Source organism: Ostrea edulis, chromosome 6, assembly GCF_947568905.1.
Source record: "Ostrea edulis chromosome 6, xbOstEdul1.1, whole genome shotgun sequence".
NCBI lineage: Eukaryota > Metazoa > Mollusca > Bivalvia > Ostreida > Ostreidae > Ostrea > Ostrea edulis.
Genome location: NC_079169.1, coordinates 19,005,069 through 19,026,042, shown reverse-complemented (window position 1 = coordinate 19,026,042; position 20,974 = coordinate 19,005,069). Strand labels below are relative to the sequence as shown.

General features: G+C 35.7%; 1 protein-coding gene across 2 annotated transcripts in view; it reads right to left on the bottom strand.

The window, feature by feature from the left end:
* LOC125683658 (tyrosine-protein kinase JAK2-like) overlaps positions 1–20,974 on the bottom strand; it is a 161,427-nt gene that overhangs the window by 116,002 nt on the left and 24,451 nt on the right. For both annotated transcript variants that reach the window (XM_056141762.1, XM_056141761.1), the window contains exons 6-10: positions 19,266–19,537; positions 11,360–11,494; positions 10,380–10,489; positions 2,066–2,287; positions 1,674–1,825 (exon numbers count right to left, since the gene is read on the bottom strand). In XM_056141762.1, the coding sequence (XP_055997737.1) occupies positions 1,674–1,825; positions 2,066–2,287; positions 10,380–10,489; positions 11,360–11,494; positions 19,266–19,537 (891 nt within the window). The remainder of the gene's footprint in view (positions 1–1,673; positions 1,826–2,065; positions 2,288–10,379; positions 10,490–11,359; positions 11,495–19,265; positions 19,538–20,974) is intronic.

Below are 20,974 nucleotides of genomic sequence, written 5' to 3'. Positions count from 1 at the left end.
CTTCAAGGCAAAGTAAGCTTTTCTGGCTCTAGCAGCAAGATCCTCACAGGCATGTTTTAAATTGCCATTTGATTGTAAAATTATACCAAGATATTTGTACTTATCAGTTACATCTATAGTAGAATTGTTATAATAAAATCCATAATTGATCTTTGTTTTCCTGGTAGAACAAACCATAACCTTTGTTTTTTCTAAGTTTACATGCAACTTCCATTCTATACAATATTTTGAAAGAGTGTCTATACAATTTTGGAGGCCTTCAGCTGACTCTGATAATAAAACAAGATCATCAGCAAAAAATAAGTGATTAAAAGTTATATCACCTAAAGATACAGGATAAGTTACTACTTTATCAAAGTAATTTTCAAAGTCATCAACAAAAATATTAAATAAAGTAGGACTTAAATTGTCCCCCTGTTTAACTCCTAATGTAGTATTAAAAAAGTTACTACATAAATTTCCCTGTCTTACAGCACATTTTGTAGTAGAGTACATATGTTTTATAATATTGAAAAAATTTCCACCAATTCCCTTTTTTAAAATTTTATACAATAGAGCTGGTCTCCATACAGTATCAAAAGCTTTTGAAAAATCAACGAAGCATAAAAATAATTCCTTCTTTCTTTTAAACAAGTATTTGTTCATTAAAGTTTTTAGGATGAAAATGTTATCTGTTGTACGATATCCTTTCCTAAATCCTGCCTGAAAGTGACTTAATAATCCTCCAGATTCTAAATAATTATTAAGACGTGTTTGGAGTAATCTGTTAAAAAGTTTACCAAGACAACTTGTTACACTTAATCCTCTATAATTACTGCAATTTCCTGGATCACCAGACTTGTACAAAGTTGTAATTATTTTATTTTTTTCGAAATGCGCCCTTGACAGTAGGCCTAGTTGTCAATGATACATAATCGTATCATAATTTAGGCCTATCTAACTTCTCCAAAAATAAATTTAATAATTATTGCACTGTTTATTTTAGAAAAGCAACAACGCTAATTACAGTTGTTTACAGAAATGACATTACCAAATTGTGTTTAGACAGTGATCCCATGTAAACATTATTTACTCGCAAAGTTATGCAGATTTCATACTCGCTTTTCTCGTTACATTTGGGTCGCTATTTGTATGCACTGGTGGCTAAAAGATATAAGACTCGGGAAATTTGTCAACATCGAAATAAATGTTATCCATGGTAAATAAATTAGGCCCCTAAAACCCCGAGTTTTTAAAAATATCTAACACTACTTTTACAACAAGTTGATCGACGAAGGTCGCATATGACGTCACTGTACCACGTGACTACCTATCTAATTAACTAGGCCTTTTGAAATCGGGGCTTAGATTTAAGTCCGTATTGTGGCTAATTATCGCAATACTTCAGCGAACGAACTATTACAATTAATTTCTATAAGCATAAGGAAGACAAAATGCATATAATTCTGTATACTTTGAAAACACGAGATGTGTCCTTTAAAGACAAGACTTTATAGACAATTTATAAATGAATATCTGATGGCAACAAACATTACCTAGTACCGGTATATCATAAATGATATTTCAGGCCATCTAATAAGTTCACATTTTCTTGATAAATTTTATAAGAACACTAGAGAGTGCCTGTTGTTTACACCTATGACACAGATTAAAATGTTTAAATCAAAACTGACCTATGCCTGTTCTGAGGATTCAATAAATCCAGAGTGTTCAAGAGATTGACCATTCCTGGATCCCCAATCTTGACCAGAATGTCATCAATTTCATATCGGAAGACAAGCAAATTACGGCAACACAGGTTCCCATGTACTAACTGTTTCTCATTCTGGATTTCAAACAAAGTATTTCTGAGATTCATAAATTCATAGACAGTGGTTACATTGTTGAGAAATATAATTATGTAGAACTAAACTTTAAACTCAAAATCTATAATCAATGTGAGTTTGACGTTACGTCCACCACACACTAAATCTGCATGACGGAATTGTTAGGCAATGAACAAATGCATTAAACAAAATTCTTATTCTGCAGTAATGCATTAGCTAAAAGAATATTTTCTTCTTACTAAATAAAGCATTCCATGTGCCATCTGACTTGCTGCATTCAATAGATGAAAAGGTTTGATTGGTTGGTTTGACTGCCTCTTCCTGAAAAAGGTTGCCAAGGAACCATGCTGGGCCCTTTCCATGACCAACATAGGAGGGTTGGACAAGACCAGTCCATGGACACGCACAAAAAATTTTGGATCCTCCATCCTAATCAACTGCTGAACTGCATGCTGAAAATGCTGGAAAATGGGAAATTTGTATTAATCATGCTGAAAATGCTGGAAAATTGTTAAATTTGTATTAATCATGCTGAAAATGCTGGAAAATGGGAAATTTGTATTAATCATGCTGAAAATGCTGGAAAATGGGAAATTTGTATTAATCATGCTGAAAATGCTGGAAAATTGTTAAATTTGTATTAATCATGCTGAAAATGCTGGAAAATGGGAAATTTGTATTAATCATGCTGAAAATGCTGGAAAATTAGGATTTTTTAAAAATCCATATCAATTAACATTTACTTTGGTTTCATAAAGTTTCTTGGATTTGTTGCTATGTAATTTAATAAACAAAACATTTGATGCACTGCTGATATTACATTTTAATGCATATGTTTTAGAATTTTCCCTTGAAATTTGATTTTGGAGGCACAAAATAATCAATTTTGCATATACAGTAAAACATGGTTATACGACCATCCAGGGCCATAAAAAAACCAGAAAGGTCTTGTCACAAAAAATGCCTACATGAAATATGTGAGACATGTCACTCACCACACCACAGTTATGAGCGAGGTTAAAGTTTTGTTGAAATTTGGGTCAAACTCTGACATCAATGTTACTAGTTCAATGGTCATAGTATGAAACAAGAGGTACTGTGAGCAATGCTCACTAAGAATACCCCCCGCTTACCCCAATCTCCCAAAGGGTGTAGGTAATAGGTAAAACTTCAGTATTATGATCCAAAAGGTATCTAGGAACACAGCATCTCCATGCGATGAAAAAAGCCATTAAAGAATTTAAATGGAAACCATATTGCTACTTCGATGTCCAGTGCGCATGACCTTTGACCTTTTGACCCCAAAATCAATAGGGAACATCTTCATCCCATGGGTAGTCCATATGTATGATATGGTGACTGTAGGTGGAAAGGATAACGCTTTAGAGCCCGGAAACCATATTGCTACCTCGATGTCCAGTGCACTTGACCTTTGACCTTTTGACCCCAAAATCAATAGGGAACATCTTCATCCCATGGGTAGTCCATATGTATGATATGGTTACTGTAGGTGGAAAGGATAACGCTTTAGAGCCCGGAAACCATATTGCTACTTCGATGTCCAGTGCGATTGACCTTTGACCTTTTGACCCCAAAATCAATAGGGAACATCTTCATCCCATGGGTAGTCCATATGTATGATATGGTTACTGTAGGTGGAAAGGATAACCCTTTAGAGCCCGGAAACCATATTACTACTTCGATGTCCAGTGCACTTGACCTTTGACCTTTTGACCCCAAAATCAATAGGGAACATCTTCATCCCATGGGTAGTCCATATGTATGATATGGTGACTGTAGGTGGAAAGGATAACGCTTTAGAGCCCGGAAACCATATTACTACTTCGATGTCCAGTGCGATTGACCTTTGACCTTTTGACCCCAAAATCAATAGGGAACATCTTCATCCCATGGGTAGTCCATATGTATGATATGGTTACTGTAGGTGGAAAGGATAACCCTTTAGAGCCCGGAAACCATATTACTACTTCGATGTCCAGTGCGCTTGACCTTTGACCTTTTGACCCCAATATCAATAGGGAACATCTTCATCCCATGGGTAGTCCATATGTATGATATGGTGACTGTAGGTGGAAAGGATAACGCTTTAGAGCCCGGAAACCATATTACTACTTCGATGTCCAGTGCGCATGATCTTTGACCTTTTGACCCCAAAATCGATAGGGAACATCTTCATCCCATGGGTAGTCCATATATATGATATGGTGACGGTAGGTGGAAAGGATAATGCTTTAGAGTCCGGAAACCATTGCGTCTACAGACGGACGGATGGACGGACGGACGGACAGACGGACAACCCGATTCCAGTATACCCCCCCACAACTTGTTGCGGGGGGTATAATGAAAGGTCATGCCAAAAGAAATCAATACATATAATATATGACTAACCATTCAAAAGTTGTGAGCTAGGTTAAAATTTTGAAATGTTTGTCAAACTCCAAGGTCATGGTCACAAAGTCAAATTTCATGGTATAAAATGTACAAGCTTGCCATAAGAAATCTATAGATACAATATATGAAAAGCTCTACCTTCAATAATTCAGGAGAAATTTCCTAGGTTAGGTTTTCTTAAAAGTATTTCAAACTCAAGGGTCAAGGTTACGTACAAGATTAGAAACTTTAGTACCAACAGAAAGGTCTTGTCACACAAAATATACATATGAAATATGACAGCCCTATCACTAACAATTCAAAAGGTATGAGCAAGGTTAAAGTTTTGGACAGACAGACAAAAAAAATGTCCTATGATAGTACTTTGATAGTACATTTTGATTTGATATAGTGTGACCCTGTTACTCTTGAAAAGAATTTGTTTTAACTAATTTCCTGTATATTGCCATGAAACACATTGATCTTCTATTGTGGCCCCACCCTACCACAGGGAATTGAACAAACTTGAATTTGAACTATCTGAAGATGCTTGCATATTGATATGACTAATCATGGTCCAAGAGTTGTTGAGATGAAGATTTTTAAAGACGTTTCCATATATATTCTTAAGTAAAACGTTGATCCTCTAATTTAGCACCGACCTAATCACGGGAGTCATGTTTTAATATTTCCTCAAAAATAACAAGTTCAACAACCTTTAATTTTCTCAAGAATTGAAGAAAATCAAAATACTTGCCACATGCCTTCAAGCACATCTTCACTACCCCATACAAACACTTCCTTAAAAAAAGGCCACAAGGTGGGGCATATCTCTTTGCACTGAGTGTGTACCTGCTTTTTCTATGAAGTCATGTAGTGACCTTTGATACTATCTTCCTCTCTTGATAACAAAGCTACATGTGAATTATCAAATCAATCAAGCAACAAATGTGCCTGTAGTGTGTTTACAAGCTTTTTCTATAAAGTCCCATGGTGACCTTGACCTTTTGACCCCAGAATCATTAGAATTCTTCCTCTTTTGATAACGAAGCTACCTGACAAGTATCAAATCAATTGAGCAAAACATACACACTACGTTAAACCCACACAAGAGTGTCTACAAGCTCAGTGTTATACACACTACGTTAAACCCACACAAGAGTGTCTACAAGCTCAGTGTTATACACACATACTAACCCACACAAGAGTGTCTACAAGCTCAGTGTTATACACACTACGTTAAACCCACACAAGAGTGTCTACAAGCTCAGTGTTATACACACTACGTTAAACCCACACAAGAGTGTCTACAAGCTCAGTGTTATACACACATACTAACCCACACAAGAGTGTCTACAAGCTCAGTGTTATACACACATACTAACCCACACAAGAGTGTCTACAAGCTCAGTGTTATACACACTACGTTAAAGGCCGGGAGTAACCTAGAAAATTTTACACCCCTACAGCAATTAAGCATATATGGCAAGAGGGCAGGGCTTAGCAGTGTTATCAGAATAAGCAGCAATCTGATGCTTGACTCTACACGTGCTCTGTAGCAGACGATATTTTGAACAGGGAGACTGGTATGATTTATCAAAATAAACTAAAGTTTTCCCGCATTTTTCAACCACTCTGCTCGATCTGTGAGGCATTGAAAGGCTATGTTTTTACTTTAACAAAACTTCACCCTAGGAACTACAAAATGAATTCATCATTGTTTTATCCATATCTTTTAAAACATGTAGGTTTCTTTTATAATATACACAAATATTGGTATATATGATATACTAATACTTATAATTTTCCTCTTGGTACCTTTCAATTATGAGAAGAATTTGGGGGGAAATTGTAGCTGTGCAATGGAGGACATGTGCATTGAAGGGTTATTAAGAAACATTTTGTCCATTATGATATTTGGAGACCTACTATCTGTGATTGTCTCTTTTGGCATTGTAATGTTCACATGTAAGAGTCCAGATTGAGAGTAATTTTAGAGTGATGGTTGATCAATTGGACATTTGTCATCATTGGTGAGAGACAATTAATGGGAGTTACACAACTGGCCTAGGAGATTGTTGCTTAATCAGACAAACATCATGCTTGACATTATTCGAGAAAAGGTACCAGCAATCCTGCAAAACTCTGAAACAGCGACCAGACTGAACAGTCCTAATGAGTTATTTTCATAAAGTTAACCAATTTTTTTTAATGGAATGTGATTATATATAATTAAAAAATAAAATTTGGATTTACCAATGATATATGAGTAAGTACTTTTTTTCCACGTTATACAGTGATTTGATTACATGTTGCCTTTGGTGCAATCCCTCTTATCTAGAACTAGACAAGCATGCTCGTGCAATATGTGAGTCAACATCCGGTGTAAACAATAACAAAAGATAATCACACCCACAAACTGCCAATCTCTAGTTTGAAATACAAATGTAGCCCTGCTTCAGATTTTTGAGCCCAAAATTAAAACTTCATGAGAATTTATATCTAAAATAGATATGGCCAATATATGCACAGTTATAAGGGGAACAAGCATACCTATTTTAAAATTTCAGTACAACAGCTTAATCTTTATTTTTGCAAAATAAGTGCTGCAATCTGAATGTGACCAGAAAATTCATATATTCCACCATTTTCACCGATTGGCTGCTTTTATACCCAATTGCCGGCCTTTAAACCCACACACGAACAGTTCCGTTACTGTAGGAGGAGTTAGACAGACGAATTGTGTACTGTCCCCATATAACAGTCTACATAAAGGTTCATTAGCTTTGTGTCTCAGTACATTGGATTGTTCATGAATTCCCTTTACAACTTCAGTGGAATTTTCAAGTTCTGCTGGTCAGGTAATTATAAAAGGTCATATGTGATTTTCATCAGTGATACATAATTTTCCGTGACTTTTCATCAAAGGACCCCATTGGAAATAAGCTTTCGAGCTTTCATGGGCTATCCTTGGTATATATGTATGTATGTTTGTATACATGTATATACCGAATAAACATTTTCAGGTATAAATCACTTGCATTCTATATAGTTCCTACAAAAATATTGGGATATATTACCAGGTCTGTTTTAGAGTTTGCACATTTTGATAGTTCCTGGTAGTAAAAATGGAAGCTATTATGTATTACAGAAGATTGTATATAGACGGAAATTACTAAGTTATTATTGCAATGAAGGGAAGAAAAATCTGTATCAAAGATCGAACCCAGGTCCCTTGCACTTATAGTTAGGTGATCTAACCATTGAGCTAACCAGGCCATATAGTAATATCATTACAATGTGAACTTTTAACTCTATTTTGTAAAACCTAAAAGAACTCATGAAATTGAGGAAATAAAAATTAGTTTTAGAAAAATTGGCAGTTTTAATGTCACATGTGACCTTTTAAAAGTGCTTAACGCCACCACCAACAGAAAAATAGAGGTGTGAATTTTCTTTTCAAAAGACTAAACAGGTCCAGGTAGCTTTATGTCTCTGTGCATTGTAGAACTGATAATTCATTACAATACACAACAGGTGAAGTGTTTCATACACCTTATCAGTGTTTCAGATGTGAAGAAGAAAAAGGAAATGTGGACATCATGAAACGTGTATTTTGACGCATCATAAAAATGAGGTTAATTTACATGTACACCAAGTTATTAAGAAATGTTTTTGCATCTCAAAAAAAAAATCCATATAAACCATATACACATACAAGAGGCCCATGGGTCACATCGCTCACCTGAGTCACCTTGGTCCATATCAGAAGACTTTCCATATATATTTGCATGTAAAACCGTAGTCCCTATTATGGGCCCAATATACCCCTGGAGACCATGGTTTTTGCAAACTTGAATCTACACTATGTCAGAAAGCTTTCATATAAATGTGAACTTCTTTGGCCCAATGGTTCTTGAGAAGAAGATTTTTAAAGATTTTTGCTAGTATATATTTGTATGTAAAACTTTGACCCCCCCCCCCCCCTTGTGGGCCCCATCCTACCCCCAGGGGCCATGATTTGAACAAACTTGAATCTGCACTATGTCAGAAAGCTTTCATGTAAATATCAGCTTTTCTGACTCAGTGTTACTTGAGAAGAAGATTTTTAAAGATTTTCCCTACATATTTGTATGTAAAACTTTGATCCCCTATTGTGGCCCCATCCTACCCCCGGGGACCATGATTTTAACAAACCTGAATCTGCACTATATCAGCAAGCTTTCATATAAATCTCAGCTTTTTTGGCTCAGTGGTTCTTAATAAGAAGATTTTTAAAGATTTTTCCTATATGTTTGTATGTAAAACTTTGATCCATGATTTTAACAAACTTGAATCTGCATTATATCAGGAAGCTTTCATATAAATCTCAGCTTTTCTGGCTCAGTGGTTCTTAAGAGGAAGATTTTTAAAGATTTTTCCTATATATTTGTATGTAAAACTTTGACCCCCCCTTGTGGCCCCATCCTACCCCCAGGGGCCATGATTTTAACAAACTTAACTCTGCACGATGTTAGGAAGCTTTCATGTAAATATCAGCTTTTCTGGCTCAGTGGTTCTTGAGAAGATGATTTTTAAAGATTTTTCCTATATATTTGTATGTAAAACTTTGATCCCCTATTGTGGCCCCATCCGACCCCCGGGGGCCATGATTTTGACAAACCTGAATCTGCACTATATCAGGAACCTATCATATAAATCTCAGCTTTTCTGGCTCAGTGGTTCTTGAGAAAAAGATTTTAAAAGATTTTTCCTATATATTTGTATGTAAAACTTTGATCCCCTATTGTGGCCCCATCCGACCCCCGGGGGCCAGGATTTTAACAATTCAGAATCTGCACTATATCAGGAAGCTTTCATATAAATTTCAGCTTTTCTGGCTCAGTGGTTCTTGAGAAGAAGATTTTTCCTATATATTTGTATGTAAAACTTTGATCCCCTATTGTGGCCCCATCCAATCCCCGGGGGCCAGGATTTTAACAATTTAGAATCTGCACTACCTAATAAAGCTTATCTATAAATTTCATCTTTTCTGGCCCAGTGATTCTTGAGAAGAAGATTTTTTAATGACCCTACTCTATTTTTACCTTTTCTTGATTATCTCCCCTTGGAAGGTGGCCTGGCCTTTTATTTTTACAATTTAGAATTCCCTTTACCTAAGGATGATTTGTGCCAGCTTTGGTTGAAATTGGCCCAGTGGTTTTTTGAGAAGAAAGTCAAAAATGTTAAAAGACGGACAGACGGACGGACGGACGGACGCCGGAATATGGGTGATCAGAAAAGCTCATTTGAACTTTTAGCTCAGGTGAGATAATAAAACTATATACACATATAAAACTATATACACATATAAACCATATACACATATAAACTATATACACATATAAAACTATATACACATATAAACCATATAAACCATATACACATATAAACTATATACACATATAAACCATATACACATATACACATATAAACCATATAAACCATATACACATATAAACCATATACACATATAAACTATATACACATATAAACCATATACACATATAAACCATATACACATATAAACTATATACACATATAAACCAAATACACATATAAACTATATACACATATAAAACTATATACACATATAAACCATATACACATATAAACTATATACACATATAAACCATATACACATATAAACTATATACACATATAAACTATATACACATATAAAACCATATACACATATAAACCATATACACATATAAAACCAACATAATATTAACAGGACTCTTAATCATCTGCTCTTGGAAAAGGGCATGACCCAAATTCATTTTTAAAAAACACACTAGAATCTCTGACAAAAAAACTAGAATCCTCCTTATCAAAGAATGCTTTGTGTCAAGTTTTGTTGAAAATAGCATAGTGTTTTTGAGAAGAAGATGAAAATGTGAAATGTTCATAGATGCCAAACAACACACAAAGTTTGGTCAGAAAATCTTAGATGAGCCAATAAAAACATTGTATAGTGGGTTGAGGCGATATAAATACTCATATCACATAACAATGAAACATCTGAGGCAATATAGATACCCATACCTCATAACAATGAAACATGAGGCGATATAAATACTCATAACAACGAAACATTTGAGGCAATATAAATACCCATACCTCATAACAACGAAACATCTGGTCACTGGAGGTCTGCCGTAATCGCTTTGCTGCATAAACTGTGCCACTATCAAGGTCACACGTTAAAACTTCAGTGAAACTTCCACATACTGTAATGATTCCAAATGTGATGTTGCTTTATTAAGTCTCCCATTCTAAATATTTACAATTCAAATGATTTTACCTTTGATATCGTTACAAATTGTAATGTAAGACATTTCCTCATGTGTTGCAGTTGTAAATAATGTGCATATGAATACAGATAAATACTGTATATTTCAATGTAAATAATGTGTGTATGAATACAGATAAATACTGTATATTTCAATGTAAATAATGTGCGTATGAATACAGATAAATACTGTATATTTCAATGTAAATAATGTGCGTATGAATACAGATAAATACTGTATATTTCAATGGCTAGGAATTCCAGTAGAAATGAAAGTGGAACGGAAATATAAGAAATGGTCTTCATTTTCAAAAATACATGTGACTTATTGAGGGTATGAACTGCCACACTTTACCGCAGCATACTTTTCATGAAGAACATTCATTCTACCTAGGCCACAGTAAAGCATCACAGTTCATATCCTCAGGTATTTTCAAAATTGAAGCCTATATTTCTTCAGTTTATTCAACATAAAACAATTAAATTTGGTTTGTCTCTTGATTCCAAAGTCATAAAATTTGTAACTTTTAAAAGTTTCTAGCACACATTTAGAAGCTATGTTGCTCATCCCCTTGAATGGATTTAGCATGGCAGACGATTCACCATAGGTGGACACTCATTAGGTCACTTTCAGTTACTCAGGTGACCAATGAATTCATAATATTCTCATTCAAACATTTAAAAAGTCAAGTCTATTGTTGAAAACATGTACTGAGATTTCAGATTTCAGTTTGCACTTTCGTTTTGATACCGTGAATCATATTCCCTTCTGGGGTGTATTTCTTTTGACTTCCAGCCTGTGACCTACCTGTGGGTTCTTTGACCTGAATATCCTCTGGAAGGATGAGATTGGGTTTCCTTTTCTGATTGTTTAAGGCTGTTTCTTCCTCTTCATCCGGTATGATTTCTTCCACAAAAAGTTTTCTCAAAACATCAACAGGTTCTGAAAATTAAAACAATTCACTACAGGCCTTGTGGAGGTGTGACACTGATAGAAAATTAAAACAATTCACTACAGGCCTTGTGGAGGTGTGACACTGATAGAAAAGCAGTTACTTTAACCTCTTTTGCAAAATAAAGCCAAACTTCTTGCAAAAGAATAGGCTCAAATCTATACGGCTCCAAACTTAACTGTTCGTGACTTGTCGTGTTTAACTTAATAAATTAAACGGAAAGTATTTTCAAATATATGATAGATTAATATTGATTTAATCGTCAAGCAAGGATTTTTGTTGTTAAAGAAAAGCAACAATGTGGTTAGGGTTGCCTTTCCCTTTAACAAGATTATTTTTTGACATACCTTCAAAAAATTTAAAATTCTACCCAAATCTTTTTTATATCATTTTGTCATTTGTATGATAAATTGATTATTGGCGGTGAACTGGCAATCAAGATCCCGTAAATATTGTTTAATGTAGATCTATAAAATATTGCATTATGCAGGTTAGGTGTAACGGAGGTTGTTACCATTCACAATTTCAATTTTTCTATCCTAACAAACATCAATATTTTTGTTTTCTTTCATGTTAAAAGATGTACCTGTTAAAATAAGTCAGCTAGCTTAAAGGAGCAATACATTTATCATCTGGGTTTTTTTCACAATTGCTATAACGTAGTATATGTTCTTATAATATGCGACATGATAAAAATGTACTAGTTTGTGGAACTATGAAAATGTTATTGGTATGCTTAAATTTTCTTCCTTTTTATAAGAGTGAACACATATTCTGAATAAAAATACTATTTGAGTATCATAATGAATATATCTATAAATATTATACAGAGTTTTAAACAAGAGGCCCAGGGGCCTTATAGGTCACCTGCGTATCATGTAACAACCTTCCAATGTTTGAATTAGGTTTGTGTTTAAATATAAGAATTTTACTTTTGGATGGAAGAAACATTGAATAGCTATGTGGTCAGCCCCGCCTTTGCACCAGAACCCCTGACCCAGGGGCCATAAATTTCAGTTTTGAAAGAAGCATCCTTGATCATCATTATCATACTATTAGTTTGTCTACTTAATACCCAGCACCAGAGGAGAAGATTTTCAAAGAAATAAAATGCATTTTCACTATATGATCAATAGGGCCCCACCCTAATACCAGAACCCCTGACCCAGGGGCCATGAATTTCACAATTTTGAAAGAGGCATCCTTGCTCATCATAACCATGCTATTGGTTTGTCTACTTAATACCCAAGGACAGAGAAGAAGATTTTCAAAGAAATAATGCATTTTCACTATATGACTTATAGAGCCCCACCCTAGCACCAAAACCCCTGATCCAGGGGCCATGAATTTCACAATTTTTAACAAGAGGTACTGTGAGCAATGCTCACTAAGAATACCCCCCGATTACCCCAATCTCCCAAAGGGTGTTGGTAATAGGTATAAACTACCTCTTTTCTGAGTGTTGCTACTTCGATGTCCAGTGCGAATGACCTTTGACCTTTTGACCCCAAAACCGATAGGGAACATCTTCATCCCATGGGTAGTCCATATGTATGATATGGTGACTGTAGGTGGAAAGGATAACGCTTTAGAGCCCGGAAACCATATTGCTACTTCAATGTCCAGTGCGCGTGACCTTTGACCTTTTGACCCCAAAATCGATAGAAATCATCTTCATCCCATGGGTAGTCCATATATATGATATGGTGACTGTAGGTGGAAAGGATAACGCTTTAGAGCCCGAAAACCATATTGCTACTTCAATGTCCAGTGCGCTTGACCTTTGACCTTTTGAACCCAAAATCAATAGGGAACATCTTCATCCCATGGGTAGTCCATATGTTTGATATGGTGACTGTAGGTGGAAAAGATAACGCTTTAGAGCCCGGAAACCATATTGCTACTTCGATGTCCAGTGCGCTTGACCTTTGACCTTTTGACCCCAAAATCAATAGGGAACATCTTCATCCCATGGGTAGTCCATATGTATGATATGGTGACTGTAGGTGGAAAGGATAACACTTTAAAGCCCGGAAACCATATTGCTACTTCGATGTCCAGTGTGCTTGACCTTTGACCTTTTGACCCCAAAATCGATAGGGAACATCTTCATCCCATGGGTAGTCCATATATATGATATGGTGACGGTAGGTGGAAAGGATGATGCTTTAGAGCCCGGAAACCATTGCGTCTACAGATGGACGGACGGACAGACGGACAACCCGATTCCAGTATACCCCCCACAACTTGTTGCGGGGGGTATAAAGAGGCATCCTTGCTCATCATTACCATGCTATTAGTTTGTCTACTTAATACCCAGAGACAGAGAAGAAGATTTTCAAAGAATTTCTACATTTTCACTATATGACCAATAGAGCCCCACCCTAACAAAAGAACCCCTGCCCCAGGGGCCATGAATTTCACAATTTTGGTAGAGGGCTCAACGCTCATTATAATTATGCCCACAGTTTGGCTTCTTGATGTCCAGGAGTAAAGAAGAAGATTTTTTAAAATTACACTCATTTTGATGGTTTTTGCCCCACCCCTCAGGCCCCAGGGGGGCAGGGACCACGAATTTCACAATTTTTGTTCCCCTCCACCCACAGATGCTATATGCCAAAATTGGTTGAAATTGGTTCAGGGGTTTCAGAGAAGAAGCTGAAAATGTTCAAATGTTAACGCACGACGAACGACGACGGACAAAAACAGATAGCAATAGGTCACCTGAATGAATTCAGGTGACCTAAAAATCGCTATGGTAGGAAAGGTGAATTTTGGCGACACCCACAAACAGAATTTATTAAAGAAAAGGCAGGGCATTGATCCCCGAAAGGTTTATTTATCATGAATTATGGTTATTTTTCATAATTTCAACTAATTTTGCATCACACAAGACCAACAGCTGAAAAGATGTAAGCCTTTAGTTTCTGGCTTGTGAATGGCGACAGCCATTTGATGACCTTTGACATTTTATGTAACGGTCAAATAATAAAAAAAATTTGGGCGTTTTTGTTGTCCAGACCATAACTTTTTTGTCTTTTAACATAGGCCTTTGATATTTGGTATGTGGGTATACATGATAAGACAATGTATTGAGTGTCATTTTTGCTGACCTTTGACATTCACCTTTTATGTAAAGGTCAAAGTAATAGAATTTTTTGGCTAGGCCTTTGGTATTTGTTATGTGGGCATACCATGATAAGACAGTGTGACCTTGAAATTTTATGTAAAGGTCAAATAATAGAATTTTTGGGCATTTTTGTAGTTCGGGCAACATAAATGCTCAATTTTTTTTTATCATTTGACCATTGCATGAAAGGTCAAAGGTCTTCAAAAATGGCACATGACACATCATCTTATCATGGTATACTCACATACTAAATATCAAAGGTCTAAGTCAAAAGACAAAAAAGTTATGGCCCAGACAAACTTTGTATGAGAAGCGGAAGAAGAGGAAGACGAAGAAGCGGAAGAAGAATTCACAATAAAACAACATGTCCCCCTTCTGGGAAGGGGAGATATAATAAGTGGCCAAAGGGCCTAGCATGCTGATTTTTTTTAAAATTAATATTAAAGGGGCATGGACACAATTTGAGCTGAAAATTTTCAAATTTTATTTTCCACGTTTTTATTATTAGCAAAGCTTAACTAAAGCATTTCTAATGGTCAACCAAAATTTGAATATCAGTTTGCTGAGTTACACGTGACACACAACACTCACAATTCTTTGTTATGTAAACAAGGCTGCCGCTCGTGCCATGTTTTTGTTTACATATGGACTGCTTAATAGAAACAAGAGGCCAATGGGCCACATTGCTCACCTGAGCAGCAGTTCCTAGCAATAAACAAGCTTGTCATGAGCAAAACTATCATTATACAATCAGCTTGGTTGAGAATTTTTTTTTCAAAGGTAACGACTAAAAATTCATTAAAATTGATTATCAAACTTAACTACAAATTCATCAATTATCATATTCCCTTGTAGATGGATATGGCCTTTCATATTACCAAATTTCATCTAAGGATGCTTTGTGCCAAGTTTGGTTCCCTATACATTTGCATGTAAAACTTTGATCCCCTATTGAGGCCCCTTCCTAACCCCAGGGGTCATGATATCTACTAACTTGAATCTCCACTTTGTCAGGAAGCTTTCATGTAAATTTCAGCTCTTCTGGTCCAGTGGTTCTTAAGAAGATTTTTAAATGATCCCATTCTATTTTCACATTTTTGTGATTATCTCACGCTTCATTTGAACAAACTTGAATCTCCACATAAGGATGATTTGTTCCAAGTTTGATTGACATTGGCCAAATGTTTCTGGAGAAAATTTTCTTTATGTGGCCCCACTGTACCCTCGGGGGCCATGATCTGAACAAATTTGAATTTACTCTAAATTGGGAAGCTTTCACTTAAATCTCTACTCATATGGCCTGGTGGTTCTTGAGAAGAAGATTGTGGCCCCATCCTAACCCGAGGGATCATGATTTTAACAAACTTGAATCTCCTTTATGTCAAGAACCTTTCATGTAAACTTCAGCTTTTCTGGCCCATTCTTTCTTGAGAAGAAGATTTTTAAAGATTTCTATGTAAAACTGATCCCCTATTGTGGTCCCATCCTACCTCCAGGGACCATGATTTTAACAAACTTGAATCTGCACTATGTCAAGAGGGTTTTTAAATAGCCCAACCTTATATTTGCATTTTTGTAATTATCTCCCCTTGGAAGGGAGAATGGTCCTTCAAGTCAAGAAACTGGAATCCCCTTCACCCAAAGATGATTTGATTGAAATTGGCCCAGTGGTTCTGGAGAAGATTTTACTATATATCAGCATGTAAAACTTGGGGGGGAGGGGGGGGGGGGGGGGGGGGGGCATGATCTGAGCAAATTTGAAAATACTTTATATCAGGAAGCTTTCAGGTAAATCTCCACTCTTCTGGTCCATTGGTTCTTCAGAAGAAGGTTTTTAAGGATTTTCTTTATATATTCGCATGTATATAACTTTGATCCCCTATTGTGGCCCAAACATACCCCCAGGGGTCATGATTTTTACAAACTTGAATCTCCACTACGTCAGGAAGCTTTCATGTAAATTTCAGCTTTTCTGGTCCAGTGGTTCTTGGGAAGATTTTTAAATGACCCCACCCTATTTTTGTGATTATCTACCCTTAATAGGGGGCATGGCCCTTCATTTGAACAAACTTGAATCTCCTTCACCCAAGGATGCTTTGTGCCAAGTTTGACCAATGGTTCTGGAGAAGATGAAAATGTGAACAGTTTACGCCAACGACACTGACAGACAAAGGACAAATTTTGATCAGAAAAGCTCACTTTTTGAGCTTCATGTAAATTGAAAAAATCTGCTTTAAATGAAACTTGTACTAGTATAACTTATGCAAACAAAAACATGGCACAGGCCTTGTTTACATAACAAAAAATGGTGAGCTCCCATGTACCTTGACAACTGACATCCAAATTTTTGCTGATCATTAGAAATGCCTTTGTTAAACATTCTGTGCATTAAAAATGGATTGAAAATTTTCAGCTCAAATCGTGTCCATGCCTCTTTAAAATTCTGGTGCCATTTGTAAATTTATGGCCATAGATTATGATTGGCAGCCTCAATTAACCTCTTTCCCTCATTTAAATGGTGATTTTAATCAATTTAAGTTTTTTTAAAAATTTAATTATATAATATCATTGAAATTTTGGTGCAAATTGTAAATTCATGGCCAAAGATGAAATGAACTCTCTGTTGACCTCTTTAAATGGTGATTTCGATGAACAGGATTTTTTAAAAAAATTAGATTACGTAATATTGAAATGTCATTTATAAATTCATGGCCAAAGATTATGATTAGAAATTTCAGTTGACCTTTTTCCTCATTGAATGGTGATTTTAATGCTTTGATCCTAACCCCAGTGATTGGGATAAGCAAGCGCCCTGCACCATAGTCGCATTAAATTATAAAATGGCGCATAGAATATTGAAAACAATGCGCTGCTAAGGCGCATATCATCTATACCTAGTTTGACCTTTCCCCCGACTGACTTTTGTAGATCTACGAACTTTTCAATTTTTGAGCTGACCCCCCACTGAATCTATATCGATTTCGTGCTTGAAAAATCTTTATTGCTGTAGTGCTTTTGTAATGGTACAACTTAACATTCTTTTAAGTGCAAGTATGACTGCGATTTTCTCAGTATCTGATCAAACAGTAAAAGGTTATCTGATTGGTTAATACCATTAAATTGTAATTTTAACGTGCACGAACTGAAGATGCCACCAAAAAAAATTTCCTAAGCGTGACAAAGGGCAAACTTTCCTTTATTTTCTTCTGAATCGTAAGCCAGTACCAGCAGTAGACAATGTAGGAGCAGAAAATGATGATGCGAAAATGTCAAAATAGACAATCACGATGAGATTGATCAATTCTAAAGTAAAACGTAACTTTAACACAAATAATAAAACTAAAGTTACCTATCGCAATACAGTCTGTTAGTATAGGGTTTAGATTATAATTTACTGGTCTCTCGGACTCGTCATTTTAAAATGTCACATAAAAATTTCAATATGGCGCATTTTAGAAATGTCACATTGATACTAGCTGGTAACGTGCCATTGTCACATTTAGCAATTTGCTTATCCCAATCACTGTAACCCTTTTTCAATTAAATTTTCTATATGCAGAAATTCTTACAGGTCCTGAATTAAAGCACTCAACTTGTGGATAAAGAAATTTCCTAATCCAACATTCGTACTAACAAAAGATTTTATAATTCTTCTATGCTGACCAGATATACAGTGAGCCATTCTGATGAGATATAATGAGATATACAGTGAGTTATTCTGAGATATGGTGAGATATACAGTGAGTTATGCTGATGAGATATAGTGAGATTTACAGTGAGTTATGCTGATGAGATATAGTGAGATTTACAGTGAGTTATTCTGATGAGATATAGTAAGATTTACAGTGAGTTATTCTGATGAGATATAGTGAGATATACAGTGAGTTATTCTGAGATATAGTGAGATGTACAGTGAATTATTCTGATGAGATATAAAGTGAGTTATTCTGATGAGATATAGTGAGATATACAGTGAGCTATTCTGATGAAATATGAGATATACAGCAAGTTATTTTGCAAAGATATAGTGAGATATACAGTGAGTTATGTTGATGAGATATAGTGAGATATACAGTGAGTTATGGTGATGAGATATAGTGGGATTTACAGTGAGCTATTCTGATGAGATATAGTGAGATATACAGTGAGTTATGCTGATGAGATATAATGAGATTTACAGTGAGCTATTCTGATGAAATATAGTGAGATATACAGTGAGTTATTCTGATGAGATATTATACAGTATGGAGTGAGTTTTACCTTGCTGGGGTTTAACCTTGACTGGACGTTATACAGTATGGAGCGAGTTTTACCTTGCTGGGGTTTAACCTTGACTGGACGTTATACAGTATGGAGTGAGTTTTACCTTGCTGGGGTTTAACCTTGACTGGACGTTATACAGTATGGAGTGAGTTTTACCTTGCTGGGGTTTAACCTTGACTGGACGTTATACAGTATGGAGCGAGTTTTACCTTGCTGGGGTTTAACCTTGACTGGACGTTATACAGTATGGAGTGAGTTTTACCTTGCTGGGGTTTAACCTTGACTGGACGTTATACAGTATGGAGTGAGTTTTACCTTGCTGGGGTTTAACCTTGACTGGACGTTATACAGTATGGAGTGAGTTTTACCTTGCTGGGGTTTAACCTTGACTGGGCCTTTTGGAAGGAGGTTGCGGTTATCAGACATGTATTTGATGATGGAGTTGATGTCTTTGAACATTTCCTCTGGCTCCCCCTCCAAACAGTATTGGTTCTTTCTTCGATCGATCAGTCTTTTTCTGGTCTGTCCAGCATTACAGAACAGTATAGCCAACTGATCAAATACTAACATACTCTGTTTCAGTATGTAATACTCCTCAGACAAGTATTTTGTTTTCAGCTTGCGGACTGCTGTGTTTGTTCTGAAAAGAAATATCAACTCTACATCTATCCTGTCTTCTCATTCTAAATGTACTTCTAAGCCATCCAGGATTAATGACTCTTATGAAGTCCCATTACAAATCAATACTGATACTTATGAAGTCCCATTACAAATCAATACTGATACTTATGAAGTCCCATTACAAATCAATACTGATACTTATGAAGTCCCATTACAAATCAATACTGATAAAAAAATTTCCATCTAATCTGCAACTGATGTAAAATGCACTCTCTGTTTACAAGTAAAAATCATCACCTTTGCAATTTTAAAAATCGTAAAGCAGTCATACAAGATCTTGGTTTTTTTTATCTATGGTTCATTTCAATCAAAAAAAGCATTTATTATTCAAGTAACTCTCTCCTTTAATCATATGTCAAGTTTAAAAGACTTGGTTTTCTGGTAATTTGGTCAATATAAAATACAGGTAAACTTCAGTATCTCGAACACCGATATGTCGAATACCAAGGATGTCTCGAAGTGAGTCAACGGTCCCGTCCAGTTTTACTATACCGGTATATATGATTTTTATCTCGAACACAGAAATCTGGAATACCTGGCTCATCTCAAAGTAAATTTACTGTCCCATGTGCTAAAAACACATGCATTATCTCGAAGTCCAAGAAGTTTCTCGCTTCATTGACTTCACTCCTGAAGTACACAATCATCCCATTATGCTAATTTTACGGTCTGTTAGGTATAGCACGGGCTTCGTGGAACCATTGCCAATAATCAAGCCTTATTAGCCCCAAGCTGTTGATTTAGGAGCTTTATCTAATTATGCAGATCGGGTGTTTGGATGTGATAATGAACACTAGCTTATACGTAACGTTACACGATAATTAAACAAGCAGCTTGGGGACGAGTACTGAAATAGGAATTTGATTTTGTCGTAATACAGGTTTACACCTGCTATTACAAGTCAAAGTAAAAACTAAACACATCAAAGTGATATAGAAATCAAGAATTAAACAATAAAAGACCTTATTTTTGGTATAGATATCAGCACCAAAATTCAAAATCTTCAGTATCTGATAAGAAATCTACATGTAATGAAGGACCCGGTATCCAACCCGGGGGATAGTTGGATTATCTAGCAGTGGTATAAAAAGGAATCTTAAAGTTCATACAATGAAAACAAAGTTCCAATCTATAACAGAAGTCAAAAAAGACACAGAATCCAAGGCAGCGATATTTCCCCGTTTCCGTCTTCGTCATTATTACAGTGATCGGTTTATCATTTACAAAGCATAACACAATAAATCTGGGTGTCAGAAATACTGAACCGAACGTGATAACTGATTATCGCTATGATAAACGACCGATATTCGTAAATTGTAAGTGTTGCAGTATCAAATAAAGTAACAGATATGCCTGCAAGTGCAAACATATTTTAAAAAATCCCTAACTTTGAACA